Raw genomic sequence first — 23,726 nt, forward strand, 5'->3', positions numbered from 1 at the left:
CTGTAAGTTAGTCACATCATCACGTCGACCGATCTCACTGCTCTGATCCCATACAACTGACTAGCACGTACACCGCGATACACTGCCCTGACTTACACCTGTACTGGATGGTCACATGACCGAACATAAACAATTCTGCTCCAAAAAGTACCAGCGTGTACTGTTAAGGGGATTACAAGTGTTTTGTACGACGAGTTTACGTACCTTTGTTATTACGTATTTCAGTTCTTATGTTGACAAGTGTGTTTTTATTTTATTTCAGAACTAAATACTTTGTCATTGTGTAAGTCGAGTTGATGAAGAATAGCCACATCTACAGTATAGAACGACAGAGATATATTATCGCAAGTTATAGTATTATTCAGCTACAGTACTTACCCCTTAGCGGCGAAGTTCGTCCACATACGGGTCATACGCGCTATTACTTTTCCTTCCACCGTTTCTGGTCCTTTGGGTACGTCTTTATACATTTCTCCCGAGAACAAGTAGCCGACGTCATCGCCATGAGAGGCTCCTATAAATATAATCAATTATCACTGCAGGGTCTGTTAGATAATATACTATTTATTTTCTTTAAAAGTGGTTCAACATAAAATCATACAATTACGTCTGTAACTTTTTATAAAGATGATCAAAAAGTTTCCCTTTAGGGCACTCCTGCAGCGTGTATGCATCATAGCGCCACTTCATTTCGGATATATAAGCACTGGAAAATATGCGGGAGATTACTTTGACATTCGTGACTTTGCGACGTGTGAGAGATAAATGTGAAAACGTGAATTATGATGACATTCTAGAATGAAATTTCCTCTCTGCAGCGGATTGTGCGCTGAAATGAAAATTCCTGGCAGATTAAAACTGTGTTCCGGATCGAGACTCGAACTCGGGAGTTTTGCCTTTCGCGGGCAAGTGCTCTACCAACTGAGCTACCCAAGTACGACTCACGAACCGTCCTCACAGCTATAATTTCGACATTATTAACAAGTGCGTCCTAACGGGATCAACGGGCTATTATTCTTTTCTTGGCTGCCGGGGGACAAACACCGTTAGGTATGCACTGGAGAATGAAGAATGGAGGCAGCATGGCTGTCGAGAACCAACGTTATGGAATGGTGCTCCATGTTCAGTGCTGGACGCGATTTGACATAAGATGTCGGTCGATCTGGAAGCCAGCCTTCTCCAATACACTCGACACTCGAGCGCCCGTCTTTCAGTCTTGATACCCCATCACATGATCATAAAGCCTTCGGTCCCTTATAAGGGGCCTTGAATGCCTGTCGGAGGCGGACGTGCAGCAGGCAGTTATGGACTTCTTAGCGCAGGAGGACACGTTGTTTTACCAAACGGATATCTTGAACCTGGTGCATCGGTTGGAAAATTGGATCATGGTCATGGCAAATTTTCCTGTTCAGCATACCGATTCTGGAGTGCACGGCATTCTATCGGGAACCTTCTGATCGCCTCTTATACTTCGATCAAGTATGGGACTTCGATATTCTGTAATTTGTGCTAGAAAAATGTTAGGAGATTTTCATGTCCAGAATTATTTGTTTACCTGCAATGTCTTCTTTAGTTAAGATCTTCTTGGACATGTTGAGATCGGTGACGACGTCGAAGTGATAGAAATACACCGGCTGTGCTCCGGCGACTGCAGACTGCACCCGTGCCGCCACAAGGGCAGGGTAATAGAAGACGATGTCACCGCGCAGCTGTAACAAGAGAAAGGTCTTAAGACTTAGATTCATCAACCTCATTCGTAAGCTCTAGTACAGCTGCCAGAATTTTGGAGGATTATATGTTCATTCTGTAGTCCTGGCTAAAAACGATACTTTATTCATTATCAACATATTCGAAAGGAAGTGTGGCATTCTTTCATTTAGGCTAAACCAAAGAAAACAGTGGCGCGGAAGAGGGTCGTGAGGCGTTACTACGCAGTGGTGGCAGTGAAAGTGCCGAGCCCCCACGTATCGTGTCCCACGCAATGAAACGTTCTTTGAATTTTAGTGAAACGTTGAAACACTATTTTGTGTGCTATGAAACACAAAAACATCGTCACATAAGAAATACAGAAATATCTTTTTAGAGACTTTCGACAGAGGTCTCCGTGATCGGAGGTATACGCACCAATAATCGTACAAAAAATAAATTAGGAGCTAGTGTTCGTTGAATATAAAGAATATGATTGATATAAACAATTCATAAGCTGCAATCTGCTTGTTATTTATGTTACAGAGGAAGAGAGAGAACGTACTCTCATTGCCAGTTGCACTACTTACCCTGGCCACGAAGAGCCGATGTGTAGAGAAATGGCAACTGAGGTACTGATTAACGCTGAAGTGAATTTCAGGTTGCCTGATGGCGTAGATAATTTCTTGATGAACACCTCAGTAGGCAGGTAAGAGTAAGAAAAATGGACATCCCTAAAAAGGAGATACCAGACGTTGGACAGGAAGCTATGGAACTAGAAGGTAACTGTGAAGAAGCCATGGATAACCGAAGAATTGCTTTCATTGTGTAAAAATATTCATGAAAACGAAGTAAAACTGCAATACAAGTCACTTAGGAAGGAAATTAATTGGCTGCATCAAAAGTGTAAAAAATGGAAAGTTATCTGGTCGCCGGAAGGACAGATTCAGGTTATAGAAGAGTCAAAGCAGTCATCGGTGAAATTAAAGGCCTGGTCGTCAACTTTAAGAGATATTAGGAATCCAGTTGTGAAACACACAGGCGACACAGGGCAGGTGGAAACAGTACACTGAGACGCTCTGCGAGGGGAGGAAGTGTCTGATGACAAAAGAAGAAGTTGGCGTCGATAAGGAGGTCGTATTTGATCCCTCAGAAGCGTTTAATAGAGCTTAAGAAGATTTGCGAACAAATAAGGCAGAAGGAATAGAAAATCTGCCTTTGGAATTCTTAAGTCATTGCTGGAAGTGCCATCTAAATGACTTTTGAGAAAAATATTGTCCACGCCATCCGGAAGACAGCATGGGGAGAGTGCGAGAACTATAGCACAATCGGTTCAACAACTCATGCATCCTGGATACTGACTCTCTCTCTCTCTCTCTCTCTCTCTCTCTCTCTCTATATATATATATATATATATATATATATATATATATATATATATATATATAAGCCAGGTTTTCGGAAAGGTCAATGTCCTATACATATCTGACATTGCGTTTGAATACGACTTTAAAACAATCAAAACACGTTCATAATATCTGTCGACATAAAATATCGCTTGACAATGTAAATGCTCATATATATATATATATATATATATATATATATATATATATATATATATATATATACCTGATGATGGTGTATTGAAGCACCGAAACTGGTAGCCATATAATAAATGACGTCACAAGGACGGCTGTAGGTGTTGCATCTCATTTCATAATTGTCAAAGCTCTCTAGTACCTTTACCTTCCTTAAAACAAGGCTTTTCCTCATACATCGGATCCATCCATAGTTTCCTTTTTCATTCATATATATGTAAAATAAAACCAAGGATCTGTTATACGAGTAAAAGTCCGGTTTTAGGAAAGGTCGAGGTCCTAGATACACCTGACATTGCGTTTGTATACGACCTTAAAACAATCAAAACACGTTCATAATATCTGTCGATATGAAATGTCGCTTGACAACGTAAAATTATGCAGGACGGTCTAAATTCTGAGGATCTGTTGTATGAGGAACAGCCTGGTTTTAGGAAAGGTAAAGGTACTAGAAATATCTGACGTTTATGAAATAAAATGCATCACCTACAGCCGTCCTTGCGATGCCATATCCCTGAGAATTTAGACCGTCGCGCATCATTTCACATTCTCAAGCGACATTGTGCGTCGACAGATATTATGAACGTGTTTTGATTGTTTTAAAGTCGTATTCAATTGCAGTGTCAGATACGTATAGGACCTTTTGACCTTCCTAAAACCGGGATTTATATATATATATACCTTCCTTCCTCCCAAATCATCACCGTCTACCTTCCTTCCTCCCAAATCATCACCGTCTAGATCTTTCATACAATTAAGTTCAGGTAATATCTGGATTAGACTATCATCATACCATAATTTTTTATAATGAGCTACTTGCCCCTACTGTCCTATATTATTACCACATACTTACGATCCTTTCTTTGTCTGTTGAGTGATTTCATCACTTTATAGGTGGTAGTTGTTATGCCATGTAGATCGTGCTCAATATTACTAATAAAGCGCTCCCATAATTCTGAGTGTGGTTTCAGAGTTGTGTATTTTGCGTTATATCGTAACAATACTTCGAGAATGTGCTACATTTAATCACGCAAAAATTAGTAATAATTTATTTAGGAAGAAAAATATTCACAAATTTACCTGTTCATCAAGAGGATATAGATCTATTATAAATTCTATAATAATAAATGAGGGATCTCCTGGACATATTGTAGCCACTAAAGTTTGTCGAGGAAAGGGTATTGAATTGGATCACTTCTTATTGGCGTCAACAATTTACATCTGTGCAAAGTGAAGGAAACCAGAGAAACCATTTGAGGATCGACTTGAAGCTCAAGCTTTTATTGTGTACTATTTATAAGATAGCAGCATAGGGGATCCCCACCGAATTACTTTATAATTTTCCATGGCATCCATGATAATATAAGTTGGAATTTACTGGAAGTAACAATAGAAGGACGATATTGCAGGGCAGAGTGGAACATGCAAAGCATATTTTGGGTTTAGTACTTCAGGAAAGATGAAGAGACAGGACATACAGAAAAGCTTCAAAATCAGTAGGAGGTTGTTTAATTAAAAGGAAATTACGAGGTCACTTCAAAAAGCAAGTTGCATTTTGCTAAAGGAGATCAAGTAACTTTCACAGAGATACATCACAACATTGTCTCAAAGTAGCTGTAACCGACGGTCGGAACCTTCTCACGGAGCCATTCGAGAAACGCTGTGTTAACGTCCTCATCGTTTGAAAATTGCGTCCGTTGCGAATCAGCAACTCGATTTGACTACCTGGTCGTTAACGTATTTGGTCGATCTCGATGGCCAACCTTGGCGATAAGCGTCATCCATGTCTTTGCGGACTTCGTCAGATTGTTGGCGCCATTTCTTTATGCCTGTGCGTGACACTATATTTGGTCCATATACCGCCAGAATTGTACGGCGAATCGGTGTTCAATTCCGACGTTATGCTGCGCATAGTTCACACTTACAACTGCTGCACCCATACTGTGATGCACTTGTTATCCATACTACAGTAGTACTGTGGCTTCTTGCAGCAAACTCAAAGCTTGTACTCACTCCTAACACTGTGCCATTCTTGTTGCTAAAGGTATTAGTTTGGAATGACATGTGTAACTTCTCTCATAAAGAAAGACAAACGTAACATATTTAAAACTGTAACCATATTTATTCGGCGAAGGAACTGTGCATTTGGAATGTAGAGAAGTCTTTAGTTACAAAGTCTCTGAGCGGAAGTAAAGAACAAACAATAAAATAGATATAATTGATGACGATCTTCCAATAAATATGAAGAGCTTTTCACAAAACGCGTTCTTCGGTGCTTCTCTGTTCCCTATACACTGTTGCATGCTCATTGACTTCATCCAGATGACAAACCAAGGTGAAAGTCTATCAGACATCCTTGAGCCAAGCTATGGTTGTATATTATAGAAGTTACATAATGAATTTGTAAGGTGAAATGTTAAAATTTCATTACAGATCTTTTTAAGAATCTGTGAAACTTAAATGATGATTAGATACGCTATTATTTTAAATGTTCCAAAATTAAAAAAAAAAAGACGTCAGAAGTGGTAACTCATTCATTTCATTTGTACTAGCTAAACACCTAATGTTGTATTTCTGTATTTGTGTTATCGCAAATATAACGGGGGGCCTCAGTAGTAATGGCGCTTTCAACAAACACTTACTTTCTGTTTTTTTTTTTTTTTCTCAGAAACCGCAGAAATTTTTCAGAGTGTGGCTGTGTACAAAAATAAGTTGATCCTTACACAGAAGAACACAGCAATCAGCCATGTTAAGCAATGCTAATTGTTTACACAAGTAGCGCCGTTAACAGTTGTGAATCGACAATTTGTCTGCAGGTAGCAGTTAACTTTATTTTAAAATTGCTGTTGTTAGTAGCTGCAAGAAACAGGCAACTAACATAAACATAAAAAAATGTAACGAAGGTAAACATATGTGTTATAAACCGGTAACGGTGATATTTATGTAAATACGAGTATATTTCGTGGTTCCAGAATGAGATAGCGTGGTTTTTGTTACCTTCTTTCGAAGAATCAGCTTGTAACAACTTTCTTATTGTCGCTTAGATCATCAGTTTCCTGGTTTGATACTTTGAACGTTCTCAATGAAGTGTATGTTTTCTAATTTGCCTCATTATTTTTTCGCTTATGCGGTGAGCAGCATAATTCTGTGGCTTCAGAATACGTTCTCAATCTGTAGGGTACAAATTAGCCATGTACAAACACAGAGAAATTGTTTTTTCATTCTCCTGGTAGATGTCATATTTGGTGTATAAAACGTGTTCGCTTCCACTGTTTCATTATGTTAAGCTCCGAGGCCACATTACAGTTTTGTGTTATTTCTTTCAAAAACATTTTGCTACAAACAAAATGTTGCTTATTTTCTCAAAAATTCCCTGCGAGATATTGAGTGTGTTTGGCTGCAGGAAAATTATACATACATTTATACACAGAGCTGTCTAAGGAAAGAAGAAATTAATTATACTAACTACGTTGGACTTACATCAGCATACATTTCGATGGTTGAATCTTCCAGAGGTTGATTTTCAAAGTAGAACCTCTTAATGTCTCGAGCAACGATGATGCGTTCCTCCCTCTTAACAGGAATGTCAGTTGGCAACAGCCTCTGGAAGTTTGTGTTGAGCTCCCGCATAGTTCCCTTGTTCTCCGTCAGTTCTGGTGGAAGCAGTTAAACATTCTCATGCAGTGGACTTTACAAATGACAGCAATGAAGTAATCTTTCACAGAGGGAGACAGGAAATGTATTTGGGAAAGGTTCGGAGTGATGGGACGATTACAGCTTGATTACATCGGTCACAGATAGAGCTCCGAAATCATGTATTTAATAGTAAGATATATTCAAGAGCAAACGTAGACTAGGATAACAACTCAGTGATAAAACAGTCAATGAAGCTGGACTACTAACATACTGGGAGACAATTATTGAACTATGTGAAAGAAAACGTATGTTAGTTACAACCTACTGAGTGCACACACTTTATTCAACATGTAAACGTCACTACAGATATTCGGATTTAGGTTATGACATGTTCGATATGCCTGCCATCATTGGCGATGATGAAGCGCAGGCGAATAGTGAAATTCTGCGTGACCTGCTGATATATCGGAACATCGATGCTGTCCATGACTTTCTGAGTGGCTATTTTCAGCTCAGAAATTGTTTTTGTGTTATTGCTGTACACCTTTTCTTTAATAGAGCCTCAGAGAAAGGAGTCGCATGTGTTCAGGTCCGGAGATTATGGCGGCCAATCGAAGGCAATGCCAGTAGCCTCTAGGTGCCCCAGAGCCAGAATGCGGTACCAAAATGCTTCTCCAAGACATAAAGCACTCTCCTGCTTCGGTGGAGTCGAGCTCCGTCTTGCACGGACCTCATCTTGTCGAAATCTGGATTACTTTGGTTAATGGGAATAATACCATATTCCAAAACCTTCACGTACAATTCGGTTCTGACCGTGCCATCATGGAAGATCGCACCGATTGTTGCGTGATTAGACATTGCACACCATACAGTCAACCGTTGAGAGTGAAGAGACTTCTCGATAGTGAAATGAGCATTCACAGTCCCCCAAACGCACCAATTTTGCTTACTGAGGAACCCATCCAAATGACAGCAAGAAGTCGCGTGCGCGTGAGCACACTAATTCCCATCATGCCTTGCTTCCGCGGCCACGCAGTTTGAGTGCCCTGACGCAAGCTGTTAAAAGGTTTTTATGTTAGATACATCAATACTTGTCACCCTATAGGTACAAGAAAGGTAATTGCTAAGAACTGCTTCAACTTGTCAACAACAGAAGGTTCAAATGGCTCTGGTTCAAATGGCTCTGAGCGCTATGGGACTTAACATCTGTGGTTATCAGTCCCCTAGAACTTAAAACTACTTAAACCTAACTAACCTAAGGACATCACACACATCCATGCCCGAGGCAGGATTCGAACCTGCGACCGTAGCAGTCGCGCGGTTCCGGACCGAGCGCCTTAACCGCGAGACCACTGCGGCCGGCTAACAGAAGGAAGTAAAAAGATTACTTTGTGAAAGAGACGTACATATAAAAATAATCGACTTAGGAATGAAATAAATATGGTGTGCGGGATAGCCCAGGTGAAATTACTGTGGAAAAATGTGATGAAATCGAAAAAAAAAGAAGTGGTTTTCGGTCGATCTGACTTAGAATAAGAAAAAGTCAAAACAATTTTCTTTGAAATTAAATGGAGGACGGCAACATAGTGAGTGCCACTGGAATTCCACTGTTAAAAGCAGAGGTGAGAGCAAATAGGTTCAATGAGAACATTGAAGTCCCCTGCAAGAGGGAGCACTTGTTTGGTTACGTGACTGAAGAATAAATGTGAGTCTAAATGGAAGACATCCTTGGGGGAGGGGGGGGGCAGGGTTCAGTATTAGAGATTAACAGAGCTTTAACTGAATTGCGATCAGGTAAGGATGTCTTCCTTCCGAATGTCAACGGGGATAAGTGGCAACCAAACTACGATTCAAATTGATGTATAGAATTTACGAATGCGCTGATATACCATGGACATTTGGAATAATGTCGTCTATGCAAACCCGAATATAGGCAGGGCAGAACAGTATGTGATTTATCGTACGTCAGCTTACTGCCTTATGAATCCAAGTTCGTGACAAGAATAACACACAGTATGAAAAAGAAATTGTAAGAGCTGTTAAATGAATATAGTTTTGGCTTTCAGAAAGGTAAAGCCACCAGAGACGCCTTTCTGACTTTGCTCTTGATAATGGAAAAAAGGCTCAAGAAAACTCAAGACCCGTTCATATAAATTGTCGATCTATAGAAAAAATATAAGACCGTGCAATATATTCGAAATTATGAGAAAAATAGGTTTAAGCTATAAGGAAGGGCTAGCAATGTAGAATACGTACAAGAAACAAGAGGGAAGACTAAGAACGAAGTGCTCCGCATTTAAAGGTTGTAAGACAGGATTGCAGTCTTTCTCTCCTAAAGTTCAATATATTTACAGAACAAGCAATGATGGAAATAACAGGAAGGTTGAAGAGTGGCGTTAAAACTCAGTTTGAATGGATATAAATGATTCAGCATCAACTTTGCTATCCTCCGGATGACCAAGCACAATTAGAAAATATTTTGAATGGACTGAACAGCTTAATCACTACAGACTACTGATTACGAGTAAACCTAAGAAAGACGAAAGCCAATAGAAGGTTTTTAGTATCAAACATACATCTTAATTTGAATAAGGACATTCTGAGAATGTAGTAAGTATTTGCAGTACAGAATTGTATTGTAGTGAACATCAGAGAAGAAATCTGTAGCATTTCAGATGTGGTGCAATGGAAGAACGTTCAAAATTAGGTGGGCTGTTAAAGAATGAGAAGTTTTTTCTGTGAAAAGGCGAAGGTAGGCGAAGGGAAGGATGATAACACATGTTTTGAGACACCGGCTAAATAACTTCCAAGCTAATAGTGGGATCTGTATAGAGCATAAACTTCAGAGAAGGACATACTGGATTAGAGCTAATAAACAATAGGGTGTAAGTGTTACTGTGAGATGAAGACACCGTCACAGGAGAGCAATTAGTGGTGGTCCGTGCCAATCAGATCAGAAGAAGGATTTTTCAAAGAATTAAAACACTGACCCAGTAATAACATAGTTATTTCTGATTCGGCTTCATTATTGTTAAAATCAGCTATAATTTTCTTACAATGCACTTGTGTTACATGTTGGTAGCATTTCATATTGTCTCTAAACCGAACACTACAATGTACGAAAACTAAACAAGGGATTATCACATCTAAGCAGTTAGCTAAAGACTCTACAGAAGTAAATTAACTGTGAGTGTAACATGAATTAGCAGGATTACGTCACTCTGGTGTATATTATTCACTACTGCTTTCATTGCCTATGGTCCACTTCCATGTGCTTTAAGCAATAAGATTGACTATAAACGATACAAGTAAGAGAGATCGGAAACGGATTTCACTAAAAAGATTTGTGATCCTTAGTTACGCTGATATTCGGAATCTACGTGGGTAGAAGAGTAATTAAGTGCCAGAAGAAACTTCCGTCCACTTGCTGACTAGGTAAGGCATTTTCCCAGATGCAACTGGTGGAAAGGTAAAAGTAGTTCAGTCAGTGACTCGAAAATGTGTAGCGCTCACTGTCATCAGCATCTCAAACATTTCGGGGAAACAATGGACAAACCAGTATTGTGTTTGTAGATCTTATTTCAGTTCGCAAATTGTTTTGTTGTTTTATCTCAGTATAAGTTAATAAAGAGTATCCACTAGTGAGTTCTGGTTCTCCTAGTGGAAAATGGTCAATGCTTTGGTAGGGAATATATATCTCTGAAAATTCAACTTTCTGCAGGAAGAATGTACCACCCGTCGCTAAGAAAATCTTTCCTGAAACAAATACGCAATATATGGACTTTTTTTTAACACTTCATTAAAAATGTCATCATTGAAATTGGTAGACATCAACGTGGACCTAATGCGACGAGAAAAAGGTGAATGTTGAGAGAGCTCCCTCATGAATGAAAATGTAAAGTGTGTGAGACAGCTCACTTAATGGTGCACAGCTGAGGAGTAAAAAATATTTCAAAGAGATTTTGAACATATGACTAACCTATCAATCGTAATGATTGTATTTTTTAAACAAAATTATTTTACGATCGAGTAAACAAAATGACGTGATAAAACTATTGACCTTTTGGCAGAGTGACCCTTCAGGCTGCTGATTCATAAGGAAGGAAGTTTTATGAGAGAATAACTGGGTGGCACTCAGAGCAGAGATTTATTGAAATAGAGACCGGCCGCTAAGGGCTGTGGGCTGTAAAATTTTAGTGTAACCAGGAGGCTGTTAACGAAGAGTAATAAGTAGTTCAGTTCCTACTTATGTTCTTGGAAACTCCTAAAAAATCTCCAACTCCAGTAGCATTACTCGTTGCCGACATGATTGCAAAATGTGTTGTTCGTGGTATAAAATTGAAAAGACACGTCTTTTTTCCGAAGAGATAAGAGGACTGTATCATCCTGGAATATTGGAAACTACTCTAAGCGGTGTTGTTAAAACCAGAAAACCGATCAGTGTTGGTGAATTTACCATATAGCAAAAATTAATTTTAAAACATACTTCTCATATTCAGCTACACAGAAAGATAATATATCGAGAAGGTACTGTACCAGTGACTGGCATAAAACCAGCTTCTCTGAGTACATTGTACGCAAATATTCATTGTGAACGCACTCAATTTTACAGTGGATAGTAGTTGTCACAGAAGATAATTCACGTAGTAAGAAAACTAACATCAGAGTTTACTAGTTGTTTCACTAACAGTTACTTGAAATTTACTTTTTAAATTTGAGTACAAACAAGCTTATACCCGTACACTGCATCAAACCACTAACACTATGTGTACGCATAAATTATTTATTAAATATGATCAGAAGCATTACGAGATTCTTCGCAGACGTTGCTGTTGTCTGCAGTAAGGTAAGTAAATGCAGGAAAACTTGGACAAAATTTACACTTGATGTACCGAATGGTAATCCTCATCAAATGTGTATGTACGCAAAGTAAACCCTATGACGAAGTGAAAGAAATCGATAGCATTTGATTGAGAGGTTAAGAGTGAACGACTTGAACACCTCATATAGTGTAAGTATTTAGACGCAGTTATAGGAAGTGTTGACATTTGAAGGGGTACATTACATACCAGTTTGAGAAAAACATTTTAATGAAAGGCGATATGTTTTTTCCAAAAAAAGATCTGCTGTTAGAAATAATCGCGCAAAGTCTGTATTACGGAGGTGACTGAAGATCCAGATTTAGTGGAATTATTCTGCAAAAAAGCAACTGATGTGTAAATTTAATTCCTCTAAATACGCCAAGACTACCAATTGTACTGCTCCAGCATTCTTTATCAATAGGAATGACAACAGGCTGTAATCTTTATATGAGGAAAGGTTGTACAAGCGAGAAGCTGTTCTGCGTACGGCATCACGGAGGACGTAACCTTGTGCCGAGACTCTGAGAATAGCAAACGTTACGGATGGCATCCGTCATCGTCATACGAGACCTGCACGTGTATGAGTGTATGTTGTGAAGCCAGATACTCAACCTCACGATCTCTGGTTCCCAAAGCCGGTAATTTGGACAGCAACTGTTACATTTCTGATGCGTTAAAGTCAGTGGTTGTGCTCTATCTTCAAGGTCTCCGTAACGTCACATTTGAACATGATAACGCAAGAGGGAATGTCAACCATCCTCTAGCTCGATAAAATGATGTTCGACTGTTGCCTTGCCAGCACTTTCTTGAGATCTCTCACTCACTGAAAACATTTCGTCTTGGGCTGCCGAGACATCGTTAAGCCACAATCGACAATCACTACAATTGATCGACTGTAGAATAGAGAGGAAAAAATATAGAACGACATAGGCACCTATTTGTACTAAGTTTTGCGTCCTTTATGTCCACAGATCACGTACCAGTTTAATCTTATCCTCCTGCCACACTGTGTCTGTAAAATAAGTAAAATACTTCTTTTCTTTCCCGTGCTGCTAAGTATAATGAGCAGCAGTGTAAAACATAATTACGACAAACGGAAACGTTTCGGCGATCCTTGTTAGGGGTTGTTACCACCTGTACATTTTTCCATGCACTTGTTGGCAATCACTGTTAAAACGAATTTCGAAAAATTACGAAATTTGCATGGTAAAAGAAGTCAATAATACCTTCCATAACTGGATGGAAGTGAAACATGGACCATAAATAGTTTGGACAAGAAGAGAATAGAGGCTTTCGAAATGTGGAGCTACAGAATAATGCTGAAGATTAGATGGGTAGATCACATAACTAATGAGGAAATACTGAACAGAATTGGGGAGAAGAGAACTTTGTGGCACAACTTGACTAGAAGAAGGGATCGGTTGGTACGACATATTCTGAGGTATCAAGGGATCACCAATTTAGTATTGGAGGGCAGCGTGGTGGGTAAAAATCATAGAGGAAGACCAAGAGATGAGTACATTAAGCAGATTTAGAAGGATGTAGTTTGCAGTAGGTACTGAGAGATTAAGCAGCTTGCACAGGATAGGGTAGCATGGAGAGCTGCATCAAACCAGTCTCTGGACAGAAGCCCACAACAGTAACAACGTAATGAATATTAGACATTAGGGAGAATACTGACAATGTCTACGGTATCAGTAAGAAGATTCAAATACCAAAGACTGATTTATATACAAATGAAAGGTTCAGTTTTCGAATAGTATAAAGATAAATCTACAGTGCTTTTTCCTTCCGGAACATGTCGTTCTTCACCTCCTAAATTAGAGTCTATGTGTTCAGGAGGTATGTCGGAGGCGCCGTTTATACCTACCTCCAATGAACATTATTCCTTCACGAGAACAGACACCTAAGATGGTGGGCACTTTGTTGAACATGCCACTCTTCAAGATTTCTATAGGACTCCGTGTGATGATTGCGTCCTTCACGCTGTCCGGTTCTATGGTTGGCGCAAAAGGTACCAGCGACTGCATTCTCTGCTTTTCCTGATCGACAGAGACAGTCCACAGTATTGCAGAACACAAACTTGTATTGTTTCATTCGTAATAACGCCTCGTGAACGTTGCACACGTTTACCCCACCTCTTTGGTCAGGCAGTTTAGTGCATTCTCGACGAGCTTCTGCGCTGGTTGGCCTCTCATGAAGGCCAGTAGTTCCTCTGAACTGTCTCCCGTGAAGCCGAGGGACTGTGCCAGGCGAAACGTCCTGTCCTTAACAGGAGCCGACACCAGCTCCAAAGACGCCACGCCGCTTTGACAGATAACCTTGTGGAACAAACCTGCAGAAAGAGCATAAGTGAAACAAAAAATCACGTTACTGTGCAACTATTCATTAAAGTATGTTTAAAGTTCGAGTGACATTCTCGTGAAAGTTATATCAGGATCAGTTGACTGTATGAAAGGGACTCCTGAGGCTGTTCATTTACCGTCGCTTGCAAGTAAGCCATGAAATATAGCAGTGCACGCAGCTGAGTCGGTAGGGCGTTTGCTAGTGAAATACAATGGTTTCTGGTTCGAGTCCCAGTCAGTCACGTAGTTGTAATCGGTCCGGTTGTTTCGGACACACCCCGTTACAGAATGGACATTTATTCTCCAAGATAAGTTCTGTTAGTCACTTTGAATACGAAAGATAACAATGTAGCAGATTTAAAGTTTTGATACCTGACATGGAGAGTTTTAGTAGAGAGTACTGCTGTACTCGTGGGAGAGCTCTTACACGTAGACAATTCTGTGAGCTGAATACAAGATCACCTCAGCCTCCAAACCTGCAGTTCCAAGCGTGACAAAATTGACCTGCACTTATGAGTTGTGGCACATGTTCCAACGAGTCCTTTTCAGAGTATGCACACATTAAGAATGACTCGACGCGTATCGTCAAGTTTGCCAACGGATGGCTCCAGCTATATCTGCCATCGTCTTTGATTCATACAAGACTCAAAATTGCTTTGAGTTGACTTCATTGCCACTTTTAGCTGTAGGAAGTTATTCGCAGTCAGACTGAATATAGCGTGTTTACCGAGTACGGATGACCCAGACTATCTGTACCACGATTACTAATGACTTTATACCGCAGTGGTACAGGAAGCGTAGATAAGCGTCAGATAGTTAGTAAAACTCCTTGAAGAATCCATATGCCATCGCATATGAAGATAAGCACTCATGTGCATATTATGAATCGGCTGTACGTGAGATGATTTCAGATTTTGGCTGCTGGGAATAACATGAAAAATCTGTTAAGTTTCATGAAGGTTCTTGTTTTAAAATCAAATTCTTGCAGAGAGAGTTAAAAGAAGACAGCTTCTGTGATATATAAAGGCAACTGATTTGGATGAAGATGCTTTCTGTATGTACCAAATGGAGCGTGTACGACCTCAATTATTGCTGTGTCCTAATTAACGTCTGGGGAATGAGACATACACCGGTATAGGTAACTTCAGAAGAAACCGTTTAATTTAAAAGTTCCTCGATGTTTAATAAACACGAGTGAAAATGGGAAAGAACTGCTGCATTAGGATACTGAGACAGACTTATTGTTGTAGGAATTGACAGGCATATCGGATGTTTGCTTTCTTCACTGTCGAGAGATGTACGGCGACCCCAGGTCTGGGTTGCTTGCTGAACCTGTTCAGCAAGCAACAGGTTCATTCTAAAAATATAGCTGCGTTTCGGAAAATTGATTGATAGAAACATGATAACCTCTGTATCATCTGACTTTCTACCATACGTACACGTGTTATGTCCTCCCAGAGAACTCATCACTCTATTGTGAGTAGTTGCTTGGCACACAGGGGGCATCTGCCCCTGTAGTACTCCTCCCTTTTAAACGCTGCATATCTATTCTTCCACTATTCTTTCTCCCATCGCTTGGGGACCATGTCTTGCTCAAAATCGGGAACCGAAACTTATGAAAATATCAGAAGGCTTAGCTGAGTTTCATTTTTGTCTCTCTCACCTTTCTTGTTCCTACTTTTCCTGTTCTTCCTCCGCTTCGGTGTATGAGGTCTCCCTTTTTGTCATCCTTCCTCCTTGTGCGTACATGAAGGTCGACTCACACGTTTGACGCGTAAAACCCGACAAGGTAATGCGTAACTCCCAGCAGCCGAGTTGAGTGGTAGGACACGTCAGTTTTCTGCCATTGCCTAAATAACCATTTACATAATAAATTACTCAACAGACACTTCTGAACTCGGCTTTTCCTGTAAAATTATTGTCGTAATCTCTGTAATCTTGCCAGTCAACTTATCATACAATTTAATACTTTGATAGATGGCGCTTTTTGAGTCTTATTGTTGTTTCATAAACGTGATTTCAGTCTAGATCTTCATCCATGAGCTATTTTTTTATGGCCGGCCGGAGTGGCCGAGCGGTTCTAGGCGCTACAGTCTGGAACCGCGCGACAGCTACGGTCGCAGGTTCGAATCCTGCCTCGGGCATGGATGTGTATGATGTCTTTAGGTTAGTTAGGTTTAAGTAGTTCTAAGTTCTAGGGGACTGATGACCTCAGAAGTTAAGTCCCTTAGTGCTCAGAGCCATTTGAACCATTTTTTTTATTTTTTATATGCATTACGGATTGGTAAATATACTCACATGGTAGGGCCTATGTCTAAAAATCCCAATCTTTTAAGCATATCTTTATGATGAACGCAATTAGTATTTTTCATGTTTTATGCTCCTTCCTGTTTTTCGAGAAGTGTCTACATGTTTTGGGCATTTGTCATCCATGATGAAGTTACGTTGCCACGAACTCGGTGTGCATACGAGTATTACTTACTTGAAAGACACTGACTTTACTGATGACAATATAATCAGGACTTTACATGTTAATGAAATTGTTTTTGCATATATTTCCACGTACACCTAACTTCAACTGACAATCAATATTCATTCCTAGCAAATTTGTTACCCAGTTTATAATGGTGTCATTTTCTCTCTAGAAACTGATATCCATGATAATCTTTTGTTTTGTTGAAAGTCACTTTACTACTCATTACCCTTCAGTAAAATTCCTTGAGACGTTTATCTGCTTTATCGGCATGGAGTTTCCTTATTTTTCAATGACTGTATTGTTGCTGTCATATTCAAAGACATGTTTTCCTCCGTGATAAACTACTGGGAAAGTTACTGGTCTTGAGATAAGCTCACTTATTGGTTACAAACTTTCCACGGATGATAGGTACTCTCCCTGTAAGATTGTGTGGGAAATAATTATTCTATAACTCCTGCCGGGAGACAGCATATACAAGCCTAGCACTATTTGCTGCAGAAAAGGGTAACACGGCAAGAAGACAGCGTTTGATTTACAGTCAGTAACTCATTAGTTGTGAGCTGAAAAACAGTTTATGAGGTACTTGGAGCTATTGAGTTCTGAGTCTCGTTCGGACTGGACTCGTAGATGTAGGAGGTCCGCCATGGGCCTTTTTGGGTATAGGTCATACTTGTAAGTATGGAAAATTATTTTATTTCTATACGGAAAGTTTCCATGTAGCTTTCAGCAGGTGAGTGTTATAGCTTACAAAAGAATGACGAAGTAGTGGAGTTTAGCGTCCCATCGACAATGAGGTCATTAGAGACGTAACACAAGTTCATGTTAGGGAAAGTTGTGGAAGGAAATCCCGTTTCGCGCTTTCAAAGGAATCACCCCACATATCCCTTAAACGACTTACGGAAAAGATGTAAAGCATCTGGATGGTCGGATGATGATCTGAACTGTTGTCCTCCCGAATACGCGTCTGATATGCTAACCTCACCGCCACACCGTTCGGTGTTCAAAAAATAAATAAATAAATAAATAAAAATTAAAAAAATGGCTCTGAGCCTATGGGACTTAACATCTGAGGGCATCAGTCCCCTAGAACTTAGAACTACTTAAACCTAACTAACCTAAGGACATCACACACATCCATGCCCGAGGCAGGATTTGAACCTGCGACCGCAGCGGTCGCGCGGTTCCAGACTGAAGCGCTTAGAACCGCTCGGCCACCCCGGCCGGCCGTTCATTGTTGCAGCTAGGTGAGTCCTCACGTAATGGGTAGGCAGTACCTATATTAAATTGCGGAGATATTAACTGGAGCTAGTTTTGTCTAAAGAGACGCAACTAGGCAAAAAGAATAAACTTTCTTTCCGTGGAAATGTGAAGTATTCTGATTTTCCTGTTTTGTCTTCGTGGAGATTTCTGTGGAAGTTAGGTACATCTTCGATGTGGTACCTTGACTTTCAGCGATTCACGTTTTCATATCAAGTGATCAGCCCACTTTCTCTTAAGGGAGCTAGATTCCTGCTACGATTATGTCACTAGTTGTAAGAGTGGCAAGATATTCATACTTGTCTCAGGGCTCAAACAGAGCTGGCAATCTTTATAAGACAATATTACAGATTTCAGAATTGAGCTCTATGTGTAGAAATTGATTTTTGTAGCTAATCAGTGGTGAAATATGTTGGGTGATTGAATAATCGGGCCTTGTAACATTCACCAATACAGCCTTATGTATGATTACATGATGATAGCATCCTCTTGCGTAAAATATTCCAAAGGTAAATTCGTCCCATATTCCGATCTCCGGGCGGGGATTACTAAGAGGGACATCGTTATCAGGAGAAAGAAAATGGCGTTCTACGGATATCACATCCCTTAATCGGGCAGGTAGGTTAGAAAATTTAAAAATGGAAATGGATAGGTTAAAGTTAGATATAGTGGGAATTAGTGAAGTTCGGCGGCAGGAGGAGCAAGACTGCTGGTCAGCTGAATACAGGGTTACAAGTACAAAATGCAATAGGGGTAATGCAGCAGTAGTTATAACAATGAATAAAAAATAGAGGACCGGATAAGTTACTACTAACAGTAAAGTGACACTAATTTAGCTAAGACAGACACGAAGCCCACACCTATCGCAGTGATACAAGTTTGGGTGCCAATTGGTGAAGAGATTGGAGAAATGTATGATGCAATAAAAGAAATTACTGAGATAGTTTAGGGATACGAAAATTTAATAGTAATGACGGACAGGAGTTCGATAGTTGGAAGAGGAAGAGAAGGAGAATTAGTAGGTGAATAAGGACGGGGAGCAAAGAATGAAAGAGGAAGCCGCCTGGTAGAATTTTGCACAGAGCATAACTTTATCACCGCTAACACTTGGTTTAAGAATCTTTAAATAAGATTGTATGTGTCGAAGAGGCCTGGAGACAATCGAAGATTTCAGGTAGATTATACAAGGGCATACATGGATTTAGGAACCGGGTATTAAATTGTAAGACATTTCCAGGGGCAGATGTGGACTCCGACCACAATCCGGAGTAGCTACAACAATGAACTGTAGATGAAAACTGAAGACAGTACGAAAAGGTAAGAATTTAAGGAAAGGGGACCTAGATAAACTGAAAGAACCAGAGGCTGCAGAGAGTTTCCGAAGGAGCGTTTGGGAACAATTGACAAGAACGGGAGAAAGAAATACAGTAGAAGAAGAATGGGTAGCTTTGTGGGATGAAGTAGTGAAGGTAGCAGAGGATCAAGTAGATATAACGACGAGCGCTAGTAAAAATCCTTGGGTAATAAAAATGGCTCTGAGCACTATGCGACTTAACTTCTGAGGTCATCAGTCGCCTAGAACTTAGAATTAAACCTAACTAACCTAAGAACATCACACATATCCATGCCCGAGACAGGATTCGAACCTGCGACCGGAGCGGTCGCTGGGCTCCAGACTGTAGCGCCTAGAACCGCACAGTCACTGCGGCCGGCCCTTCTTTGGTAACAGATATTGAATTTAATTGCTGAAAGGAGAAAATATAAAAATGCAGTAAATGAAACAGGCGAAAAGAAATACAAACGTCGAAAAAATAACAGCGATAGGAAGTGCAAAATGGCTACACAAGGATGGTTAGAGGAGAAACGTAAGGATGTAGAAGCATATATCACTAGGGGTAAGATAGATATAGCCTACAGGAAAATAAAAGAGGTTGGGAGGAAAAAGAACCACCTGTATGAATCTCAAGAGCTCAGATGGAAAACTAGTCCTAAGCAAAGAAGGGAAAGCAGTAAGGTGGAAGGAGGATGTAGAGGCTCTATACAAGAGCGTCACAACTCAGAGAAATGTTATAGGAAGTGGAAGAGGACGTAGATGATCATTAAATGGGGGATACGTTATTGCTTGAAGAATTTGACAGAGCTTTGAAAGACCTGTCAAAAAAAGGCACCTTGAATGGAGAAATTAGAACTACTGACACTTGGGAGAGACAGCAATGATAAAACTCTGCCAACTGACGAGCAAGATGTGTGTCACAGGCGAAATACCCTAGGTCTTCAAGCAGAAAATAATAATTCAAATCCCAATGAAAGCAGATGTCGACAGGTCTGAAAATTACCTATCAGTTTAATAATTCATGGCTGCAAAATTCTAACACGAATTCTTTACAGACAAATGGAAAAGCTGGTAGAAGCTGACCACGTGGAAGATCAGTTTGGATTCCGTAGAAATGTTGGAACGCGCGAAGATATACTAAGGAAAGGCAAATCTACGTATCTAGCATTTGTAGACTTAGAGAAAGCTTTGGACAATGCTGACTGGAATACTCTCAAATTCCAGTTGCGACAGGGTAAAATGGAGGGAACGAATGGCTATTTACAGTTTCTACAGAAACCAGATGCCTGTTATAAGAGTCGACGGGCTTGAGAGGGAAGTAGGGATGAGAAGGGAGTAAGATATGGTTGTAGCCTGTTCTCAATGTTATTCAATCTGTATATTGAGCAAGCAGTAAAGGAAAAAGAGAATAAATGGAGCAGGAATAAAAATCCACGGAGGAGAAATAAAAACTTTGCGGTTTGCCGAAGACATTGTAATTCGGTCAGAGACAGCAAATGACCTGGAAGAGCTGTTGAACGGAATGGACAGTATCTTGAAAGCAGGATATAAAATGAACACCAACAAAAACAAAACGAGGATAACGGAATGTAGTCGAATTAAATCATATGATGCTGAAGGAATTAGATTAGGAAAAGAGACACTTAAAGTAGTAGATAAGTTTTGCTGCTTGGGAAGAAAAAGCCGATGAGTTCGATGTGGAGAGGATATAAAATGTTGACTGGAAATAGCAAGGAAAGCGTTTCTGAAGAAGACAAATTAGTTAACATCGAGTATAGATTTAAGTGCCAGGAAGTCTTTTCTGACAGTGTTTGTATGGAGTGTAGTCATGTATGGATATGAAACATGGACGATAAATAGTTTATACAAGAAGAGAATAGAAGTTTTCGAAATGTGGTGCTGTAGAAGAATGCTGAAGATTACATTGGTAGATCACGTAACTAATGAGGAAGTACTGAATAGAACTGGGGAGAAGAGGAATTTGTTTCAGAACCTGACTAAAAGAGGGAATTGGTTGGTAGGACACATCAAGGGATCACCATTTTGGTACTGTAGGGAAGCGCGGGGGGTAAATATCGTAGAGTGAGACCAAGACATGAGTACAGTGATTGAGTGATTGCAGTAGTTACTCTGAGATGAAGAAGTCAGCTTAGGATAGAATAGCCTGGAGAACTGTATCAAACGAGTCTCTGAAATGAAGACCACAACAAACGAAAATATGTGGTACGGGCTATCTCGCCGGCAATAAATGTTTGGTGCGATCCTGAGTTTGACAGTAAAGCTTAACCTGGTTGGCCGTACTGAGATTCGAACCACCACCCAACAGAGTAGCAGTCCAGTGTCTTACTACTGCACCGCCACGCACGTTGCTAAGCACCTGAGTCTTCGCAGTGCACCATATGACGAGGGAATATGTATTAAGCAAATTTCCAAGAACCCAAATATCAAAAAATGACCATTTATGTTAGGAAAGCATAAAGCTATAGCGACGAACCTTTAGCTGCAGGAGAGATTTGTAACAAATGACAGCACATCCCGCCAGCGCTCTCGCCAAATATTGTGACGTTCTGTGGGTCTCCGCCAAAGTTGGCTATGTTACTCTTGACCCATTTTAGGGCCATCACTTGATCTTTGAGACCAGCATTCCCTGGGATGACCTCATCTCCAGTTGATAAGAAACCTGCAAGACGAACAGGTGACATAGGTGTCCATAGCTAAGACAACAGTCGTACTAAACCTTATGGGACGTGCATAGTTGAACGCAGTGGCCTCACCTAGTACTCCCACGCGGTAATTGAGCGTCACCAGCACAACATCGTGTTCCAGCAGGTGTTCAGGTCCGTAAAAATAGGTGTTTCCAGAGCCCAACTGAAACCCACCTCCATGAATCCACACCATCACTGGGATCAGCTTGGTATTGGCTCCTGTCGGAAGCTGAAAGACAAAAAAATGCGAAATACGTCAACTGAAGAGAGTGTGACACATTTAATACGTAAAACGCAACTCTGCATTCTAAAAACGAGTGAAAATAACTATTGGAAATAATTGAAAAAGTCTGCTTGGTTGCTTAAAAAGACTCGCTGCTCCTCTTTGATTATGTTTGTTAAATGTCACGACATGTTTCAGGTTACACACACCATCTAATGAACTATCTCAGAAAAAGATATAATATGTTACTCTACAAATTTCACGGAAACGTAGATTTCTTATAAAAGTCAGTTCTAAATTAACAATAGTCAAGAACAATGTGCTTCTTGGTACAGATACTCTCCCTTATTTCACAATAATACGAAACAATCTGCCCTCCTTAGAACTTTTTCGTTGTGTTCCGACAATCCTATCAGATGTGGATAGCACACTACACAGCGGTACTCCATAACAGGGCGAACGAGCGAAGTGTAAGCAGTTCTTTAATAGATGTGTTACAGTTTGATTTCGTAAATGTTCTACGTTGTTTGCTTTCCCCCATTATTGAATATATTGCAATGTCCCAAGTCTAACGGTCTTTATTTAATAATGAATTATTGGTGTTTGTTAATGGATATACAATGCGTAATGTTTTTCTTACGGAAATTTACTGCATAATCTGTTGTTGAGCAAATGGTGTGCTTAATCAGTTTTACTCTAATCCAAAGAAAAATTAAAGAACTTCATCTGGAAAACCAGTATGTAATGCCTATAATGAAATCAATCGTTCTGAAATTTACTCAGTCTCGTGAGCACCGAGTTCTGTGACCCTACTCAATAAAATGATAAAATTTCCTATGCAAATAAAGTATGAATTACATTTTTCTTGGCTTCTGAGTTGCAACGAATGTAATCTCGATATTCTGTTCTCTCTACAGTACGCATACAATACATTCAATCTTAGCTCAGAGAAGTGCTATGCCGGCCGTAAAATAGCTTCATATAAATAATGCAAGTAGATTAGTTAATAAATAATGAATAACCTTGCAAGTGAACAGTGATGATTTTGGATATTGGTTCAGTGCTGTCCAGTGCAGCCCGCAGTGAAGCTGTTACAAACATTAGTACTTTTCTGGTCCTAGCACATTAAATTTTTTCTGACTCTGACTGAAAAATAATTTCTTTTAAAAAATATTCATTGGATTTATGTCATCACGACATGGAAGAGTAAGGGGTACTATGCTAACACCAAATGATTCAGTTAGAAACTTGTATTCAAAATAAAGTTTCTCCTTCACAAAAACTGGTATAAAACATTTTGTGCTAACTTCAAAATCAGTGAACTTCTCAACTGTTCTACAGTTTCCCTTACTGACGTAGTTAACGATGCTTGGATTATTACATGACAAAAGGTCTGACATCGTTTGACAAAATAGATCCCTAAATTTAACTTCCTTGTACCAGGTTTACAAAATACAGAAAAACATTACAATTCGGGTATACCTAATCAACCTACACATTAAATCTGATGGAAGGTACTTGGTTCTTACATTCAAGGATCAGTAGTGTAAAATTAGTAAAAGCCACATTGTGTTGCTGCATACTTAAAACTAAATATACAAT

At 39.8% G+C, this 23,726-nt stretch overlaps 1 protein-coding gene across 1 annotated transcript in view; it reads right to left on the reverse strand.

Annotated features, from left to right (window-relative positions):
• LOC124594129 (juvenile hormone esterase-like) overlaps window positions 1–23,726 on the reverse strand; it is a 68,190-nt gene that overhangs the window by 17,680 nt on the left and 26,784 nt on the right. The window contains exons 3-9 of the mRNA XM_047132486.1: window positions 21,971–22,130; window positions 21,691–21,876; window positions 13,924–14,120; window positions 13,656–13,827; window positions 6,768–6,940; window positions 1,556–1,709; window positions 379–514 (exon numbers count right to left, since the gene is read on the reverse strand). Of these exons, the coding sequence (XP_046988442.1) occupies window positions 379–514; window positions 1,556–1,709; window positions 6,768–6,940; window positions 13,656–13,827; window positions 13,924–14,120; window positions 21,691–21,876; window positions 21,971–22,130 (1,178 nt within the window). The remainder of the gene's footprint in view (window positions 1–378; window positions 515–1,555; window positions 1,710–6,767; window positions 6,941–13,655; window positions 13,828–13,923; window positions 14,121–21,690; window positions 21,877–21,970; window positions 22,131–23,726) is intronic.

Source organism: Schistocerca americana, chromosome 2, assembly GCF_021461395.2.
Source record: "Schistocerca americana isolate TAMUIC-IGC-003095 chromosome 2, iqSchAmer2.1, whole genome shotgun sequence".
Taxonomy (NCBI): Eukaryota; Metazoa; Arthropoda; class Insecta; order Orthoptera; family Acrididae; genus Schistocerca; species Schistocerca americana.